The sequence below is a fragment of the Polyodon spathula genome, chromosome 3 (assembly GCF_017654505.1).
Source record: "Polyodon spathula isolate WHYD16114869_AA chromosome 3, ASM1765450v1, whole genome shotgun sequence".
Lineage (NCBI taxonomy): Eukaryota > Metazoa > Chordata > Actinopteri > Acipenseriformes > Polyodontidae > Polyodon > Polyodon spathula.
The window spans coordinates 72327434-72349392 of NC_054536.1; the positions used below are offsets into that span (position 1 = coordinate 72327434).

Consider the following 21959-nt stretch of genomic DNA (forward strand, 5'->3'; position numbering starts at 1 on the left):
GGACCAGGAGCTGCCTCTGCCTCAGCCATCTCCACCGGCAGGAGCAGGGCAGCAGGAGCTGCCTCTGCCTCCACCACCCTCCAGCAGAGGATGAATGCCTGCTGGTATCACTTCCCCCACTATCACAAGGAGAGCAGCAGGAGCTGCCTCTGCCTTCACCACCCCCACCAGCAGAGGATGAATGCCTGCTGGTATCACTTCCCCCACCATCACAAGGAGAGCAGCAGGAGCTGCCTCCGTCTCCATCACCACCAGGAGCTGAGCAGCAGGAGCTGCCTCTGTCTCCGCCACCCCCACCAGCAGAGGATGAATGCCTGCTGGTATCACTTCCCCCACCATCACAAGGAGAGCAGCCGGAGCTGCCTCCGTCTCCACCACCACCAGGAGCAGAGCAGCAGGAGCTGCCTCCGTCTCCACCACCACCAGAAGCAGAGCAGCAGGAGCTGCCTCTGTCTCCAACCCTGCTAGAGGGAGAGAGCCAGGAGCTGCTTCTCCTTTCAGCATTGGAGGGAGCAGGGCAGGATGCCACGTCCGCGCTGCCCGGGGATGCCTGCCTCGCACCGCCCAAGGAGGCTACTGCATCGCCTGGGGCGGCTTCTCTGTCTCTTTTATCCCCTAGGGTCTCAGAGGGTCTCACTTCGCCTGGGGTTGCCTGTCTTTCCTCCGCTTCGCCTGGGGTCGCCAAGGGTCCCGGTTCGCCTGGGGTCGCCGAGGGTCCCGCTTCGCCTGGAGTTGCCAGCCGCTCAGCATCGCCTGGGGTTGCCAGCCGCTCAGCATCGCCTGGGGTTGCCCACCACTCAGCATCGCCTGGGGTTGCCAGCCGCTCAGCATCTCCTGGGGTCGCTGGGACTGCTTTGCCTGGGGTTGCCAGCCGCGCCGCATCGCCGGGGGCTGCTTGTTGCTCCGCATCGCAGCAGGAAGTACTGTGGCCGGAACCCCACCAAGGGGAGCTGCCAGCCACGAAGAAGGGGGAGGAGGTCTGATACCGCCCCTTACAGTCTAGCTGCTACAATGACACCACAATAGACTCAAAACGAAACCAAAGCTGTGTCACGTGATGAGAGGCTTAACTTCAGGTGATCGTAGTTCTGGCTAGGAGTACCAGATACACACACTGAATATGTCTTCGGAAAGCCCCAAGTCTGTACTTTTAAACAAGCCATGACCACGTAGGTGGCCTTTACGGTGCCTGATTAATATGCGTGTAACCTTCAATGAACTGGTGCCCCAAAATGAATGGGGTTGAGTTTTAAAGCGGAGTTAAAGCGAAAGTCACTGCTTACAAAACAACACCTAGATAGACTTAATGTCAGCTTTTTTTCAAAACTGTTTACTCATATTGCAGTGTACTGAATTTCGATAATCCTTAAAGATAGAGGCCAAGAATAAAGTCTTGCGGCACTAAAATATCCAGCACTATTTAGATTTATTTATTTATTTTAACCAGAACTACTCAGAATGCAGCTCATAATGCTTTTGTCACTGACACCCACTTCCTTTGAGATTGTTGTAGCGTTTCAGGCATTCTAAATTAGGTGAAAAATACAGTAGATTGGTGTCTTAATATATCTCTACCGGATTTTCCCGCACTGAAAGTTGCAGATATGCGGGAGCAACTTGGAAAATGCACGATTCCCGCAATCCCGCGCTGAATTTCGTGCCCTGTATACTACAGGAATTTACAGTCATATTATCTAAGATAATAGGTATACATGTGCCTATGTTGTATGTAGGCAACATACTACAACTGTCATTGTGTCACAGGGTTCTTGTGACAGTTGGGTGCACTGTATTTCTTATACTATTTAGCACTGGTTGTTTAGTATGGTAATCACAAAGTGTCTGACTTTATAACCACACAGTATCAAGGGGAGCATTACATTTTGCCTACTGTAATTGCCACTCCAGTACTTAATATATGTCTTGCCTTATCAATTTCAAATAATGATCATTTACAAGGGTTCCGAATTAGGTATGGTAAAATCTGACAATTTATATTAACAGAAAAGATTTGAATGACCTTATATTCATTAAGTACAGGAAGAATAGATGCAGTTATAGCTTATTAAAACATTTAAAATGTTCTCTTAACTTAGAATTAGTCAAGTCTAATTTCCAAGGTTAAGGGAATACAGTGGATGGCTTAATAATGAGCTTGAGTTAAGTTTCAGTCATCACATCACAAGGGTGCCATTTAGCACTTGAGCACAATATGGATTAAAAAAATACAATTAATACGAATGGAATTCCCAATTGAGTTGAAATGAAGGTATTAAAAACTGTATTGATGTATTAAAAACTGTGCTTTTGTATGCCCACATTAATATTTCTACTTTGAAAAGCAAGGTTGTGTCTGTATTAAGGGCTGACTAAATCACCAGACCACTGATACATGTTAACTAATACATACTTATTGTATTCTTCTTTATTCATTGGTACTGTTGATCAATAAAAATAAAGGCCTTTATAAAGACCTAATCGCTACCTGACTAAATTAAGAATAGCTTAAAATTGATATTTCAGGTGTTTCTGGTCAAAGCTGTTTTTTCACAACAAGTAAGCAGCAGGCTGGAACCACTTAATAAGGCCTTACAATATGTAAATTGAAGAATGTTTCTCCATGCTTCGTATCCAGGGGCAGGAGGTAGGATGCAAGCTAATAGTTTGCTGGTCATAACTGTCATACTTCTGGAGTTCATTACATGGACTGAGGCTTTTCTAAGTATCAAAGCAATAAAGTACACAATAAAAGCAATATCACTAGAGACACAATTCAAAATGAATTCCTCCCATTCCATACATACATCACTAATAAGACTGAACACAGCATTGATTCCCTTAGGGTTGAAAAGAGTAATTGGGCTATTTGTAATTCCCAAAAAATATTCTTATTACCCTACAGGAGATTTCATATAAACTGATAATTTTGCATATTTGGTGGATTAGTTCCAATTACAGGCCAATATAAGCCACAACTACAATGTTGTGCCATCTTTTTGTGTCGCTACCGTGTTAAAACAATAGTTTAAACTGATTTAAATGTTGTCTAATGATAATATAACTATCTAAATAAATATGTGGTACATTTAGATAATTTAGAATTGTTTTGTTTGTTTTAGGTTTCAATATTCCCTATCCCTTTCTGAGAACAGCGGATTGCAACATTTTCACAGGGAAACACAGCCCTTCTTGACTGATTGACTTGTTATAACCTCCCTGTCCTTACCTTTGTGTTGCTTAACTGTCCCCTATCTTTCTCTTTCTATTTCTCTGTATGTCAGGACACTGATTTCATGACCTTTAACATCTCTATGCACCGCTCCTGGTGGCGGGAGCATGGGCCAGGCTGTGTGAGGAGGGAGGTCCTGGCACCAGCCACTCGTAGCCTTGACGACCACTCTTACATATCTGTGACTGGCTGCATCGTCGAGTTCCAGTATCTGGAGGTCATTCACAGCTCCTTTCAAATACTACTGGCTGTAAGTATCACTTGCCCACTTTTAGCCCTATTACCATTTTTTGGAGTAACAGTGTACTAATTAGGTCTGGGAAATTATGATATTTTTAAGGTGTGTAACTTTTTCCTAAACAGTTCCAAATGATCAAAAACAGATAATAAGGTAGGAATTAGATGAGTCCTGACTGCAACACAAAACGAGTTGTTCTTTACTTAAGAAAATAAGATTAAGTTTCTGTCCACTGGAAGTAGTGGTGTAGACAGGCTTGCATATCATTCAAAGCTCATGTGATAATTCAAGATCATGTGATAACTATAAACAGGCTATATAGGTTTGTTCCCTCCAATATGTGTTCCCTCATTTTGTGATACCTCCTGCACTTCCCTCTGCTCTCACTAGATGGCAGCATCAGGCATCATGGCTCCATCTGGTGAACTGTGAGTTTGACATTTAATGTGTTTATGACTCCCATTATCTGTCAAAAAGATGGTGTAATTTTTATTATGTCAAAACAATGAGTGTGTATCAAATTAGGACAAATTAATACACATTAAAACACAGACCTGAAAGCAAGTTGATGTCCAGTTAGACAGAATAATGGAGAGAAATTATGCAAGTTTTAATCAAAATAACTCAGAATTCTTCAAAATCATTGCAAATATCATAAAAAGGTAAGCTATGTAGTGAATAATACATGGGGTAGTGTGTGATATGAGAGGAGTGGGATGCTACAAGTTTATCCCAGCATCCCATCCCAAGTGTGGATATTACATTCTAATTTATCACACGCTTTCCCATGCAATATTTTTTTTATAATCTTAAGCAATATTTTTTACCAGCTGTGAAGCGAGCGAGAGAAGACAGCAACTAAGTGAGGTACAATTGGAATTCCTTTCAGTTTGGCAACTTGTGCTGGGGTTGCGCTCTGTTGCTGGAGTTAATGAATGGGAAATATCAACTGGATGAGCCCATTGAAAAAATTGCTCACCAGTAATTATAAGTTCATTAACAGACACGCTTGTGCCTGGCTTTCAAATGATGATGTTAGCAGGAGCAGACCTCAGACATTAAAGTATTAAAATAGTTAAAGACAAACCACTTAACCTGTTCTTATTGGAGACCTTTGCACGCCATCATTGTATTTTAAAATGACAGAAGCAGAAATAGCTTTTTACAAAGTAATTAAATTAAAGAAGACAAAAAATTAATACATTCAGTAGTTGAAAATTCAAAGCCTAAGGTAAGCTCTAGGGCAGCTGATTCTTTATGCATGGTTCACAGTCCAAGGAGAAAAAAACGTCTGCAGCAGAAATACCCTAGCTTGAGAATCTCAATGGAGGAGGAAGTAGAATAATGTTTAAGCATCTTGGGTGGTGATCACAGTTTTGAGTTTGTTTTGAGTTTATTCTACATCACCATATATGAAAAAAGAATATTGTTTTTCACCTATGTGAACATTAAAGTAGTATGATTGTCAACACATTTCAGGACGATGGTGTTTCATTTCCATGTTCAGGTCCCTGTGGGTATATTTAAGACTTCTTCCCTGAATGAGGTCAAGCAAGGTGAAGCAGTTGCTTAGACAATTAACTGTTTAGGTAAGATGTGGAACTGCAAAAATGTAGATACAGCATAGTGGAATTTTGTAATGTTTTCTCAATATTTTTGGTTGGATGAATAAAAACGTAAATATAAGAAATGGGTCTGGACAGGTCTGAATCTGGATATTTCAAGTCTGACTGTGTAAAGATAGAAAACCTTCAAAGACATGCAAAATCAAAAACGGATCCACAAATTTTCTGTTGAATTTTCTGTTGAAACATTTTACACATAGGGTTGATAAACCCATGACCTAGAGCAGGCTATAATACTATCAGACCGCTTAGGTGCACTGGATAATGTGTGTGTTGGGATCAGTCTCAGCAAAGATTATCACAGGATTAAAGCAAATACTTTTTGTTCATGGTTTCATAGACACAAAAAAGCTTTAATCTAAAGCCCCTTTCACACTGGCATACTCTACCCCGGCCAGAACCTACTAGGGTCAGGACCCGGTGTCATACGGGTCGGGTACGTGATTTCACACTGCTTTTGATAAAGGAGGATTGACCTGGGTGACAGATACAGGTGCACAATGCACATATCAATGCCCTGGAAGCAGCTTGTTATGGATGCTTCCACCCAAGCTTTTCTGGATTGAACTGTCGGCCCAAATGTTGATTAGAGCAAATGCTTCTACATCCCTGCTGCAATCTGGCTGTGTCTCAATCAACAAAAATATGGCTAAACAGAAATGTTCCTTGCAGAAGTGAACATTAGTAACATTTGTTGTCAGTATATTAAACATACAGACACCTCCAGAATTATTGGCACCATTGATAAAGGTGAGCAAAAAAGGCTATATAAAATAAACAACACGGGTAATGAGCTATATTTTATTCTAAAAAAATATGGGAAACTATATTCTTTTATACTAATACAATTGCTCAGAGAAAATGTTTATTTTTAACAAGTATTTTTTTATTTTTTTTCTCAAAAACATAGGTGTCAAAATTATTGGCACCCCTAAAGATTCTTATAAATAAGATCAAACAAAATTAAATCTGCATTAACATTCTACTTTTTAAGTGCATCTCAGTCTAAAGGAACTGTATTTTGGCCTTCCATGGTGTCCTGTTTCACTGGGGTATAAAAATGAGGTAACACGCATCTAAAATCCATTTGTCATCCATCACCATGGGGAAAGGCAAAGAACTCACAAATGAAAAGAAACAAATGTTTATTGACCTTCATAAATCAGGAAATGGGTACAAAAATAGCTCAAAACCTAAATATACCACTTACCACTATTAGGGCAATGATTAAGATCTTCAAAACCAGTGGAACAGTGGTAAATCTGCCTGGTAGAGGACACAAGTGCATCTTGCCCCCACGCACAGTGAGGAAGATGGTTTGGCAGGCAAAGAAGAATCCAAGGGTCACATTTGAAGAATTACAGAACTTGGTTGCATCTTGGGGTCACCAAGTTTCCAAATCTACAATTAGATGCCACCTCAATGCCAATAGCCTATTTGGAAGGGTTACCAGAAAAAAGCCTTTATTGAGAGCAACCAACAAATGTATGTGCCTGGAGTTTGCTAAATGGCATTGGCACTTGGATTGGAACCAGATAAGACGAAAATAGATCTCTTTGGCCCCGCACACCAGCGGTGGGTTTGGCATCGAAAGAAGGATGTGTTTGCAGAAAAGAACCTCATACCTACTGTAAAATAGGGTGGTGGATCTTTGATGTTATGTGGTTGTTTTGCATCCACTGGTCCTGGGGCCCTTGTTAAGGTCAGTGGCATCATGAACTCTGCCAAGTACCAGGACATTTTAGCCAAAAACCTGGTTGCCTCTGCCAGGAGGCTGAAACCTGGCTGCAAGTGGATCTTCCAGCAAGACAATGACCCCAAGCACACATCAAAATCCACAAAGAAATGGTTAATTGACCACAAAGTCAACATTTTGCAACGGCCATCTCAGTCTCCAGACTTGAATCCCATTGAAAACCTGTGGTTTGAATTGAAGAGGGCAGTCGATAAGCGCAGACCGAAGGATATCAAGGATCTGGAAAGATTCTGTATGGAGGAATGGTCTAAGATCCATTCTAATGTGTTCTCCAATCTCATAAAAAATTATAGAAATAGGCTCAGTGTCATTATCCTTGCAATGGGAGGGTACACAAAGTACTGAAAATTGTGAAACTTAATGTTTTGGGAAATTAATTTATAATTTGAGAATTGTGTAATTTTGGTTGATTCTCTTGAATCATTAATAAAGTACAATATATTCCACTTGATGGAAAATTACAATATAGCTCATTACCTGTGTTGTTTATTTTATACAGCTTTTTTTGCTCATCTTTATCAAGGGTGCCAATAATTTTGGCGGTGACTGTATATATGTATATTTACAGCATTCAGCAGTTATCCAGTTAAAAGATGAAGCATGATTTATTTATTTATTTATTTATTTATTTATATCAGAGAATATATGCTTCAGCGGGATTCTAAAATAGTCTTTTCACCAATCGTCATCTTCATAAATTATTGGTACATTGCTAATTTTAAAGAATCTGCATGACGTTAATTATTCGTTGAGAAAATGAAAAATGGCATTCAGAGGGCCTGAATATTATCTCATCACAAGAAAGACATATTTAATTAAAAATCAGCTGTGGCAGAATAGCAGTTACAATGAAGAGCACTGATGAGGCTGTAAATAATTTATAGAAGCAATTCTATATGTAGGCTTCTGCTGGAACAGGGTTGTGCTTAAGCTTTTGACCCTTTGGTAGTTATTACAGGACAGGGACAATGCTGCTCTCTTTTTTTTCATTAGGTATTATAAATAATGAGAACATTCTAGAAACAAACCAGCGACTACCAATGGTTCACGTATACATTTAATTTAGAGTTAAAGGCTGTTAATAAATGTAGCAAGCAGTAAAGATTTCAGTTACAAAATGTGTGAGTTACCAGGGGTGTGTGGAAATTGCACTTCGCAAATCGTCTTTCAAATCGTACTAGTCCATGTGCTAATGATATAATGGAAATTCATCAGCACTATTGTAATGTAACAGTGCTTACTGGTTATGCCTGTTAGGAATGTCTTTCTGTTTTAGTAATAGCTTTACACCGGTGCACAAATTGCAAATGTTTTCCTTAAAATATTTAATGCTGCAAAACAATACGGGTTCCTTAGCGTACTGTAAGCAACCTCTACCAGAGTAATTTTATAACAATGATGAATAATAAATACCAAAGATGCCAGTTTATTTTTGTCAGAGTTCTGATATAAAAAATGTAAGCTATTGCAAGATTATTTTTGAATGATTACCATTCCAGCAGTCTTTATTCTATCACACTTCATAATAAAAAATAATGCAGATTTCTTTCTAGCATTATGTAAATACAGACAGAGAAGGGTTTACAGAGATAAATTGTAAAGTCATATTAGGCTTGCTACTGTTCAATTAATTTTTTTTTTTTTTGCCAAATCGACAACTAATATCGACGTTTATTTTTTTGTTTTATTTTTCAATTCAAGCAGAGTGGGTGAAATCGACCTTTATTATATAAAAAAACAGACTGCTTATGCCACTGCAAAGCCCCTTTGTTATTCAACATGCAACAAAACCATGGTCACCAGTGTTCTAATACAATAACATTCAAATTGAAATGCCATTTGGTCAATACAGAGCTGTGCCTTGTATAGATAAAGAGCCAACACAATTTAAAAAAAAAAAATGTGTCAAATAAACCGCCGAAAACGCTGCATAAGCATTTATTATAACTACTTTTACTAGTAAAAATATGCACAGAACCAGGGCTGGCATAACCATATAGGCAGAACAGGCAGCCACCTAAGACGGCACATTGAAGATGGCGGCAAAAACGGTACATAATTACATTTTATACTTCACATTTCTTTAGTCATAAAATGTTCAAAAGCTTAGATCACTGTTTCTTGTACTGAAAAACGTATTGCTGATGCTACGGAACCATATCATGAGCAGTGATGTAGTTCTAAATCTGGAAGTACGTTTCCCCTGGGAACAGGCTTGTGGTTGTTGAGACCGTTGCTAAGCAATGGACATATTTAAATTCCATATGTACTTAAAAGGGGCTGGGCATTATACTTAATTTACAGTAGAACCCCAGAGTTATGAACACCAAAGTTACAAACGGTCTACCGAACACCCCCACTTTCAACCTAAAAAGTATGCAATCCAATTAATTTCTTTATACATTGATATAGATCAGCGTTCCTCATTATATGTCCCAAGGAGTGGCATCTGCCTCTGTATAATCCCGCCTTGTTTGGTACATCTTTTTAGTACTTGTGTATTTTTCATTCCCCTTTCACCAGCTCCACTGTGGCTTTTACCTGCCTACTTTTTTTTTTTTTTATTCTGCCAATCAAAAAATATAAATCATAAATCCTACTCTTATTGGTTGTTGCTTGAGAACTGCATGACTACACGTCAGTTCCCGCTGGCATCAATACCAAGGTTTGTAATTTGAAAAGGGATTGACAGCAGCCATAAAAAATGGAGCATTTTTTAATTCGCGAAAAATGAACACGATATGAAATAAAGCGCTTTCTACTGAAGCCACTGATACAGCTCCCAGTCAAAGTACAACAAGCGAGTCCCCAGCGCTCTCTGATTCTGAAGACGGTTTGTGCCAGGCAGCAGTCTTCACATTCAACTGACACAAGGCACACATGTGTGGCCTAATAAAAATAATTTTCTTAAAGAATACAGAAAATTTAACTCTGTCTGGGAGGATGAGTTTTTCTTTATCGACTTTCTTTATCGAAAATAAACTGATGTCAGAAAGCCATGTCAGTCATGAAACGAAGCAATCTGGAAAGGCATTTTAAAAGAGTGCACAGCGATTATTCAGTCCACTTTCTAATGGGAGCAGTTGTTAACTCAAGTAACTGGGCAGGAAACGACAGTTACTGAAGTGCCTTTTCGAATCATATGGATTGTACTGAAACATAAGAAAGATTTGAGTGATGTGGAAATTGTAAAGGAGTGCTTCACTGAATCTGCTATAATTCTTTACGCTAGCTTCCAAATGAAGAAAAAAAAATAAGAAAAAAGGGATCATTCTCTTGCAGCTATCAGACAGTACAGCTACAAGCTGAAGCGAGGCTCTTGGTTCGGATGTATTTGAACAGCTGATAACTTACTTGAACGAGGAGCCTTGCTTCAGTATAGCACTGGATGAAACAAATGATGTCCGAAATATTCCACAGCTACTTGTATGGGTGCGTTTTCAAAAACATTCAGATGGTGTGTTTCGGGAGGAGATGCTCTGTTTTACTGCCTCTTGAAGGCCACACTCGGGGGCGAGATGTATGTGAGCAGCTGACAGGTTTATTTCATGATCATAATGTACAGTGTGATAAGCTAGTTTCAGTTTGTACAGACGGAGCATCTTCAGTGATTGGATGTGAAAATGCTGCAGTGTCGCTGTTCAGATGAGCCAGAGTATTTGGAAAGTTTATTTCATACCATTGCATAATGCACCAAGAGGCTGTGGTTGCAAAGATAAAAGAAGAGGAAGTCTCTCAAGTCTTGTTGTTGTGAAAATAGTAAACTACCTGGTGCACGAGCCTTAAGCCACTCCTCTTCCGCAAGTTTCTCATTCACTACAATGTAGAGTATAACAACATAATTCTGCACATTGAGATTCGTTGGTTGTCTCATGGACATGTACTTGAGCGTTTTTTTGTCTTTGCTTCCAATAGTCCAGGATAGGCAAAAACAAAGCAAAGTTTTCCGACCCTAACTGGAAATTAAAACTAGCTTAAAACTAGACATGACTGGGCGTTTAAACACCCTGAATCTCTACCTACAAGGAACATGTAAAATGGTGAGTGACATGCTGCAGTGTGTGCTTTCCTTGGTAAGAAAATAGAAAATAGTGAGTGGTTTTTACCAAATCTATTTCAGTCTAACATTTTTTTGGTAATTCAACGTTTAACAAGCTTTACTGATTTAATGTCGAAAAGTAGCAAGCCTATTAATAATTAATCACCTGAAATACATTTTACATTAATCTAATAATAGTCTAGGCACAGTAGGTTTAGCAGAATTTGTCAGGACATTTAGTAAAACGCAAATTAATATGTAGTTTCCAGAGTGGTTATAGTTGACGTACCAATATTTATGCATGTTAGAAGTTAACATATAGAGAACTACTTATATTCATTAGCACAACTTATTGAGTCTGTCAGATTTCCTATTAGAAGGTACTACTCTGTCTGTCTGTAGAGACATGTATGTCACAATTACTCATATATAGAAATTATGGGTAATTAGGGTATGTAAATTTCAACATTACAAGAGCCAATCAAATTGCGTGAAAGTCACCAAAAGGCTTCTACGTTCACAGCATTTTAAAAGTTAGAGTACAGCAAAGCGATTTGATTGGCTCTTGTAATGCTGAAATGTGCATATCCCAATTACTCAATTACAGAGCTCCCCATTTATAAGGTGGCCCTTTATACTGCGGAACACGTTATGAGGTGGCACGGTCATGGCTCCCATTTGCCCCATAATGCCTTTGCACTAACACTAGTCTTCTCTTTATAAGGCGGAAAACAAATAGCAGGTTCTCTTAACTATGGCACCCAACTACAGCAATGTAACGAATTTGCCCCTTCTCTGTCTCTAATGTAGGCAACAGATCTCGTCAACAGTGTTGTTGATCTTTGAATCTGTCAGTATCTGGTGTGACCACCATTTGCCTCATGCAGCGCGACACATCTCCTTCACATAGAGTTGATCAGGCTGTTGATTGAGGCTTGTGGAATGTTATCCCACTCCTGTTCAATGGCTGCGTGAAATTGCTAGATATTGGCGGGAACTGGAACACTCTGTCGTACATGTCGATCCAGAGCTTCCCAAACATGCTCAATGGGTGATATGTCTGGTGAGTATGCAGGCCATGGAAGAACTGGGACATTTTCAGTTTGCAGGAATTGTGTACAGATCCTTGCGACATGGGGCCATGCATTATCTTGCTGAAATATGAGGTGATGGCAGCGGATGAATGGTATGACAATGGGCCTCAGGATCTCGTCACGGTATCTCTGCGCATTCAAATTGCCATCGATGAAATGCAGTTGTGTTCGTTGTCCGTAGCTTGTGCCTGCCCATACCATAACCCCACTGCCACCATGGGGCACTCTGTTCACAACGTAGACAAAAGCACACCTCTCACCTACATGACGGCATACATGCTGTCTACCATCTGCCAGGTACAGTTGAAAATGGAATTCATCCATGAAGAGCACACTTCTCCAGCGTGCCAGTGGCCATCGAAGGTGAGCATTTGCCCACTGAAGTCGGTTACGACGCCGAACTGCAGTCAGATCAGCAGATGAATTTCCCTGAGATGGTTTCTGACAGTTTGTGCAGAAATTCTTCTGTTGTGCAAACCCACAGTTTCATCAGCTGTCCGAGTGACTGGTCTCAGACGATCCCGCAGGTGAAGAAGCTGGATGTGGAGGTCCTGGGCTGGCGTGGTTACACGTGGTCTGCGGTTGTGAGGCTGATTGGACCTACTGCCAAATTCTCTAAAACAACGTTGGAGGCGGCGTATGGTAGAAAAATGAACATTCAGTTCTCTGGTAACAGCTCTGTTGAACATTCCTGCAGTCAGCATGTGAATTGCATGCACCCTTAAAACTTGAGACATCTGTGGCATTGTGTTGTGTGACAAAACTGCACATTTTAGAGTGTCCTTTTATTGTCCCCAGCACAAGGTGCACCTGTGCAATGATCATGCTGCTTAATCAGCTTCTTGATATGCCACACCTGTCAGGTGGATGGATTATCTTGGCAAAGGAGAAATGCTTACTAACAGGGATGTAAACAAATTTGTGTACAAAATTTGAGAGAAATAAGCTGCTTGTGCGTATGGAAAATTTCTGGGATCTTTTATTTCAGCTCAGGAAACATGGGACCAACACTTTACATGTTGCGTTAATATTTTTCTTCGGATGGGTGGATCAGTTATGTGTTTTATCACTGTATTGATATGATGGGCAGCGTCAGTGTGTTTACATATACAGTTATATGTGTTCTTCACTGCTCCACAGGCATATCGGCATCCAACATGTGCCATCGAAGTATGGAAATGTAGATTGAGAGAAGGATGAAGAGGGGAGGGGGGTCCTGCCTGTTATCTTTGCTGTGTGTTACCACACATCTGTAATTTAATTGTATAAATACATCATACACCCGTCTTGTGGCCCATTGCTTTATGTGGCTATTCCTTAGGTTGCTGTGCATTACAGGTGAGGGGTGGGCAGCTGCAGTTAACGTTTTCCTAAAGTCAGACCGGTGATATGATCAACCAATCAAAGGCCTGTATTTTCTCTGCAGCAGTCCAATCATAAGTTAATTTAGGCGGGACAAACAGTTCTGTTAACTGTAATTTCTGGCCATTTTTATGCAGCTGTCCAGTTTGCTGAATATCGGTGTTGCTAATTGTACAGAGACTGTTCATTTATTGAGAATTACCATTTTAGGAGTGTATTTAGAATTAATTCTGATTCTTACAAAAACATGTCATAACAAAAAAATCCATTCTGGCGACATTCCAAACCTTACAAACTGGGCTTAATCATTTATTCAAATGGGTGAGTAGAATGAATAACATAATGCATTTCTGAGTATTGTGTATATAAAAAAATGCTTGATTGATGTTTACTTTGCAGGTGAATGACCTTGTTACATTTACAAATCAGAGGGTGTGCTACCACAGTTAGACTTTGTCACGGCCTGATTTATATATAAAAAAATAATTCAGAAAAAAGATAGTATCCAAAGCCTTTTTTTTTTTTATTTTACTTCAAAAATATACAGTTATGTCAGATCAGCTGGCCTTTAAAGAAACCTATATAGTATTCCCTTGTGATACAATACTGTCTGTATTCAATAAAATAGTGGCGTTATCAGTACATTAATTTGAAAACACGGCGCCTAGCTATGGAGCCAATTGTGTATTTGAAATGTCTGTATGTATGTGTGCACGATATATTGTCTATTTCCTTTAATATATTATTGAATGAAACTCCACAAAACTGGTACAACTCCAACTTTGAGTGAAGACAGCAGTCCATCAGAAAAAAAAAAATAATAATACAGAGGACAAACATTCTATACCAGTGTTTAAACTGATAGATTCATATTTTATTCTGCCTGCATGCACCTGGGAGAGTGCTATAAATAAAATAAGTTTTTGAAAAATTGAGAGGAGAGTGCTACCTTTTTAGAACGCTGCCATTGTACTTGTAGGAGTGATTTAAAAAGCCTGTTCAGAGACAGAGGGAGGTATGTGTGTGCTACTCATTTGTGGTTCCACGTATAATTACTAGATTAAAAGCTACTGCTGGTGTACTGTATTTGTATTAATCAAGCTGGTGGGATACCATCTGCTTTATCTATCCAGCCCTCCCATCCCTCCCCTTCTATCCACCATCCTTTATATGAAAATCCAGACTATTTAAATGTAAAGTTCATATGGATATTCACTAGGCAGTGCACAGTTTAAAAAACTGTAGGCTCATCAAGAACCTCTTTTGAATTTGTCCGTAATCCCAGAGCAATCATGGGGAGCATATGTTGGCTGCAAAGTGCAGTCATACAGCTGCTCTGCTTCCTGATCCCTGAGGAAAACGGATTGCAATTCTGGAATTAGCAGTTTTATAGTTTAACAAGCAGAAATCCCCTAACAATCCGTACTCTACAAAGAAAACTAGGATATACTGGAAACCTTTTGACAGCAGTGTTGTACCAAGGATTAAAAACTTGGCTTTTGTAGCCAGGAAGCCTGGTGTTTGTGACTGTATAGACAGTGGAGCCATTGAGCAAAATTAATACTATGGACCCTAAAGTGTCACCGCTTCATTAATTCCTGCACATAATTACTATTAAGACTGCCTAAATATTTACACACAGATCACCACACATCCCATAGCTTCATTTGCACTCAAGGAAACATAATCCGCTAAATTTTTTGTTGATTAAAAAAAAAAAAAAAACACTGACTTGGGAGAGACAAACACAAACACATACGTCCTCTGAAATGTGTGTTGTCAGCCATCCGCTTCTTTTCACTCAGCAGGCCCGTCATGCAGCTACCTCAGAGCTACAGCATTGGAGGAGCACGCAGCTCTGGGCCGCTTACAGACAGGACCGCAGGCGCCTGGTCAGTCTACAGGTGTTGCTGGTGTGCGGTGAGCCGAGGACACCCTAAGCCCTCCCCGCCCCGGGCGGTGCTCGACCAATTGTGCAGCTTCCCCTGAGAACTCCCGTCCACAGCCAGCACTGGAATAGCCTGTACCCAAACCAGCAACCTCCAGTCTATAGGGCCACTCGGAAGCCTGCATGGTTATTTTTTAACCAACAAAATGTGTTTATAAACTAGTGAAGCTTATATTCTGTGGTAAAATAGAGGCTTGCGAACAAGAAACATTCTATTACAGTAAAATGCATTTATCATTACCCGTTAAGTCTACTATTGTCCACATACCTTTTTGACTTCTTCTTTTTTATTTTTTTTTTTACTGCAGCAAACACAAAGCATGGATTCTTTCAATCAGGGTTTTTTGTAATTGAGTTACTGTGGAGATACCTAATCATAACAGCTCGGTTGAAGCAACAGCTTGTGATTTTAATTACATTCTTATCTTACAACAGAATAAAACAACATCTTGTAAAACGTCATTGATAACAAGAAGATTGAAAAAACACAGAGGAGGCTGCAGATGCATGCGAAGCAGACAGGCAGTAAAATGTACTTAACTTGAAGTGGTCTTCTGCAGTTATTTACTCTTACTGGAATTATTTTTCAATGATTTATTTATTTTCTTACAGTGTTCAGCTTTGCATCATCCTATAGAATTAACAAATGTGGCTTCTTAAAGTCAAATGAAACCTGCTGAATAATGTTATCTTAACATGTTGAATTACATACCGCTTTGTAGTTTTCCATATACTTAAAAACTGACAAAAATGAAAAAATGTAACATTTTGAAATCTAACACGAAATACTGTACTACTGTTATGGCTCCCTTTAGACTTTTGTGATATAATTTTTGTGTTTGTTTCTTTGATTAAATTATGTTAAATAAAATATCTACATGATGTTAATATAGTTTATTATTATTATTATTATTATTATTATTATTATTATTATTATTATTATTATTGTTATTATTATTATTATCGCCCAGGATTCAATACGTTATTGTCGTATGTCTATAGACTGCTAATGGAGTAGTCATTTATATGGTAGGTGTTTATATTTATTTGTTGAACCCCAGTGGTTTAAAATGAATGCTTCTAGTTGCCTTTGAATACTCGATTATGTCTATCAGCACCAGACAGGGAGCCAGCAGGGAACACTCGTTTTAGAGAATCGGTAACTGTGCACTATGCTCTATTCAGCCCTCAACAAACTACTAATTAACAAGACAGTCAGTCAGGTTTGTGGAAGCAATACATTATTGTGAACATGTTGGTTGTAGTGCGTAGGTGTCAGGGTGATGTAGGTGCTCCAGAGAATGACAAATACAAAGTTCACAGTTCAAGTTATTTTTATTTTTCTTTTGTGGTCTCCTTGCTGTTTAAATAATAATAATACTGGCTCTACCTAACTATGGGTATTGCCAGTGTATAAACCAAGGGGTTGCAGTCCCAAAATAATAGTACAAAACAGTCACACAGCACAGATACAGACACGTCTCGGGACAATGAGTGCTGTAGGTGTAGGTGCCGTACTTGAAACAGTGGTGCTTGCTTGTGTACCGGTGCAGTGAAGTCCGGTTTTCTTACTGGCTTGAAACAGCAGCTCCCAGATTTGTATTAGCCGTCTGGTAAAGACAAACGTACACAGTTTTGAAAAACAAACAAAACACTTCACTCACGATTTCACAGTCCTCATTTCCTCCCATTAACCACAACAAAGGAACCAATTACAGCATCACGTCCCCCTAAAGTACATCCCACCCCCTCCGTTAGCTAGTTCAATCACGTCTTCTCCAATCCATGACTAAAACTTCGCTCACCATACTAGGGCAAGGACTGACTGTGATGCTGCCCCCTTCCTGAATGGCCGGCTTCCGACTGCCCCTGGAATGAACTGCCCAACCATTTAGTACGAGGCACACAGTTCCTGTTGTACAGTGCCCTTACAGATCGAGGGGGAGATTGTTGATTTGGATTCATTGGCTCTGTGTCACAATTAGACATTAAAAAGCAATTTTGTTAATCGAGTTGGAAATACATTTGTATAAATTTTTTTTTTTTTTTTTAGTGGCACAGTGTAGAAGGAATAGGAAGTTATAAATTAATTTATTTGGGTAATTTTATTCATGCAGTGCTTGGCTTGAGTTGATGAGATTGAGTTGCACAACTCAGGAACATGCTGCCTTTTTGCAGATATGGTTATCATACAATAGAGAGATAGACCAAAATGAAGGGATATTCTTTTAGTCATAATAAAGAAACCTTGTGACAGAGAGTGAATGAATCCTATTCAACAGTCTCCCTCTCAACCTGTGAGGGTGCTGTATAACAGGAATAGCCTCGTACTGGATGATCTGGCAGTTAATTCCCAGGTCAGTCAAAAGTCAGCACCAATCCCGGACTACACTGCACCCCTGTTTTACGAGCTGTTGTATTTCACCCCACCTGCACTCGAGCACTTACTGCCTGGAGAAGTGACCATGTCTGTGCTTGGTGTTGTTATAAAGTGCTGTATTATTTCAGGACTGAAACCCTTGTTTTGCATGGAGCGATACACATGGCTGTTCTTATTATTTCCATTGTCAGCAATCTCCCTCGACCTGTGAGGGTACTGTACAACAGGAACAGTGTGCCCCGGACTGGAGTCATAATACCAGAAGTCATCTCCTTAATGCGGTAGGCAATGTGTCAGTCATAGATTGTAGGATACGTGATTGCACTCGCTACCGAAAGGGGCATGACTGAAGGTATATCAGGGGATGTGGCAAAGCAATCTGTTCCTTTGTTATGGTTCGAAAGGACCAGTGAAGGAGTACTGTGTTATAAAGAGACTGAGTTTTTGTGTGTTGTTTTATTTCTCTATTAAACAATTACGTTTATCATTTATAGAATGCTAATATCCAGGAGCTGTAGTTAAACAGCCAGCAATTAAACCCAGACTACACATTATGCGCATATAAACCTATTTATAAACCACTTTCACTAAGTGTGAGCCCTTGTGTGCTCCACATATATCCTTGTTTATCATGTACTGTATATGCATGTGCTGTATAAGTTTGCTGAATGTTTTTTTTTTTTACAATCTGTTGATATGCTTATCAATAAACAGTATTCCCTTCTTGATTTGTCCAGCTAATTGAAAAGCATATCAATGCATGGTATGCAAACATGGCACCTCCACAAGAATTGTGCTTTATAAGAGGGAACTATATCCCAGTTGCTGGAAGTTCATGTCCTGAAACCCAACCTCAGGTTTGAACCCCCTACTGGCAGCCTCATTGTCCAGTGGATTTTATATTGTGTGCGTTCCTATTTCCTTTCTTTTAATCTTTTAACCTCTGTCTTATATATATAGCTTACCATTTTACTTTTATATACTTTATTTTTTACTTTCCCAAGTCTAGACTTTTCCAACAGTACTTATGGCATTGGCAAACAATAACAAAGGTTAGAAATTGAATCATCCTTTGAAACCATTTTAACTCTTAATCAGTTTTTCCATTATCAATGTGTTATTTTGGATTGTTGCAAAAATGTTTACAAAGGCATGAATCAGGTGAAATGGGTCTGATTAATCTGATTAATGCAGTCATATTACTGCTGACACCTAGTTTTTCTTGTGACTGATGTAGTCATTGATTGCATGATTATTGATGGGTATGGCGGCTTTGCAGTCTTTATTTTGATAGCTGTTAAATATAAGTATTGTTTATTCACTTATATTGTTTCTTCTTCTTCTTCGTCTTCTTCACCACCTTTGGTAAAACTGTATACGATGATACATGTGTAGGATTCAAATGGAAATGTTTATGAAAGTTTTCTTAATATCTAGCTTCATATAATTATAAAACAGTGTAGTTGGAAGCCAACAATTGTTTCTATGTTTCAATTATAACCAAGCCCATTTCCAGAGGCCTGGAAGCAGCGGTTAAACCCCAGGGCCACAATCTCTCTCGTATCCATCACTGAGCGCCCCGTCAAACTCCTTCACAAGCCACATTAATAGAAGAACAGCATGCAGAAGGGAAATACAACAGCATTTTAGTTTAGGGTCAGCATTGTGACAGATATTTAAATGTTTAGCCATAATGTTAGGTAAGGAATCTCAGCCTTATAATTTATGCCTGAATTAAATTAAAATGCGTAATAATATTCACGTTAAATGTGTTTTTCTGGCAGTGTTACTAAGAGATATTATGATGTTATTTTCTCTTCTGACATCTTCTTTTTAGAAGAAATGCACGTCACCTTTGCTAGACACCTTTTAGTATTATCAGCCTTTGCTACACAATACACCTTTGCTAAATGTTGTAAAGGTTGAATGGATCCGTATATGAAACACTTGTGATGTTCTAGGAAATGTTTCTGCTGTTTTATCTGAGGTGTCATTTCAGCTTCAAAGAGCAAGCCAACACAGATGTATAACTGGATATAAAAATCCTGTGGTTTTATCATAAGCTGTGAATGAAGATTTATCTTGTCCTCTGTTAACTTTTTGACTTTTCATTTTCTTAATAAGCACTCTACTACTCTCGAGTTAGAGAAAGCATTTCCCAATCCTCTCATGTGGTTGATCTCCTTGGTAGAACAAGTCAGTGTTTACCCTGTACACCATTGAGTGTTTTAATGTTGTTGTCTGCTTTCTATAACCATTAGACAGAGAATAAAAAATGCATGAGTTTTTAACAGCACTCTTACTGCATTCAATCATCCCTACAATTTTGGTTATTCAGCAAAAAGCAGTTTGGGATTAAATCACACTGTTGAGCTAACTTTTTTTAAATACATTTTTTTTTTTTTTTTTTTAATAATTAATAGGTATGAAATGAGTCAGAGCCAAACCGATGATTTTTTACACAAAACAAGAAGTCAACAAACAATAGAAAAAGTGTTTAACGAGACTACAACAGTTTCATATTTGTGTGCTCATTAAACATGTTTCATGGTTACACACACACACACAAAATATAATTTATTTTTTTACATTCTGACTTGCTTATACCAGAATCTACAGATTGTCCAGCCTTCACCTCAAACAAAATATACAATCCTAAAATAAAATAACTGTTTTTCTTTGCCTCTTTCCTCTGCAGCTCATCGGTTTTGTATACGCCTGCTACGTGATCAGTGTCTTTACAGAGGAAGAGGACAGCTGTAAGTACTGACACCCTCCAGTCCGTCTCTGGAGCTCTCCAGGGTGAGACATAATCTTGAACTAACCAATAATAACCCATTTCAGCAAATCCATTACTATGCTTTCACTCTTTTGTGTGCTTGGAATCTGAATTAGATAATGTTGTTTAAGAGCATTAATATTCACAAGAACCAAACAATAGGTCTCCTAAAATCAGTGAACTCTTAGTCAATAATGTGTTAATTAAAGTTACAGTCTAAAAGCACACATGATTTTGTCTGGTGTATCTGGTGACAGGTTGCTTCAGGCAGTCCTTGATGTTATTGAACTGAATCAGGGAGCTAAGCCTTTATCATGGTAATTTGATGTACCCATGTAAACAGCAGTAACTCAGATATAGCACTGACACTAAAGGATCATGCATCAGGAGGATGCATTCATTGTCACCCATAGATTTTTGACTTCTGTTTTATGTCACACTGCTTTATGAAAAAGTGGTGTGCTTAGAATGACCTAAACATACCAGAAGCCTGTGTTTATTTTACTTTACTCAGGTTCATACATTAAAACTGTGATTATATCAATCAACATCACCAACAAAAGATTGAAGAGATTATTTTAAAAAGCCACGTCTTGTAACCTAGCATGTGATGACTGAGCTTAAAAAATTGAAGCATTTGGATGAAGAACCATATATGTGCATTCCAAGCATTTTGGGGATATTGATTTCTATATGCATTTTAGTGCTTGGAATGTCACAAGTTCCATTATATCAATCATATTTAACAATTAAATTGTAGATGCATTAGTGCTAGCTATACACTGTATAGCAAATAGAAAAAAATAGCTTTCTTAGAACCTGATTTGAGACTTAACACTAGAAAGACCAGAGATATACTCATACCTAGAAGCCCCACAGCAGTCTTCCTGACGGCTGTATTCAAAACACTGTAAATAGTACAACGAAAAGAGATGTCGTATCATATATATATATATATGAGATATATTTATTACATACAGACAGAAAGTAAATACATGAACATGCAGCCCCATACAGAGAGTGTTACAGCTAAACACATTGCGGACTAGTAAATAAAAATAGTAAAGTTGAATACCGTTTTGTATAATCACAATACAATTGTTTTCTGTGTGGCCGTCAATATGACTGCTCCCGGGGCTTTTAGGTATAATGTAATATACCTCCTTCATTTCTGCACTCCCGCGTGTCATGCTTTGTAAGAATATTTATTACATACAGACAGAAAGATACATGAACATGCAGCCCCATATGTGTTACACGGCTGGAGAAAATTTCATCTTAAAAACAAAATGACCGCTGCGGTCCTTCTAGTGTTAACGCAATCACTGCTAAGATTACACATTCATCTAAGGAGACCCTAGAGTGGGCAGAGAACAGGAAAAATAAAGAAAGTTAGGATTGATTTGAGCTAGGGTTTCCCATTGGTTCACGGAGAGCCGCCCTCGTAGTGGTGAGACAGAACAGATCGGCCTTCAAAGCTGGGAAGCAAGCACTGCTTCCCCCGTGGTG

The 21959-nt window shown here is 39.0% G+C and overlaps 1 protein-coding gene across 2 annotated transcripts in view; it reads left to right on the forward strand.

The window, feature by feature from the left end:
* The window catches only part of LOC121313377 (sodium/potassium-transporting ATPase subunit beta-1-interacting protein 3), a 150220-nt gene that overhangs the window by 111528 nt on the left and 16733 nt on the right, over positions 1–21959 (forward strand). The window contains exons 4-5 of one of the 2 annotated variants that reach the window (XM_041245833.1): positions 3282–3479; positions 20370–20473. In XM_041245833.1, coding sequence (XP_041101767.1) covers positions 3282–3479; positions 20370–20441 — 270 coding nt within the window. In that variant the 3' untranslated portion in view covers positions 20442–20473. The remainder of the gene's footprint in view (positions 1–3281; positions 3480–20369; positions 20474–21959) is intronic. The other variant, XM_041245832.1, reaches the window with a different exon arrangement.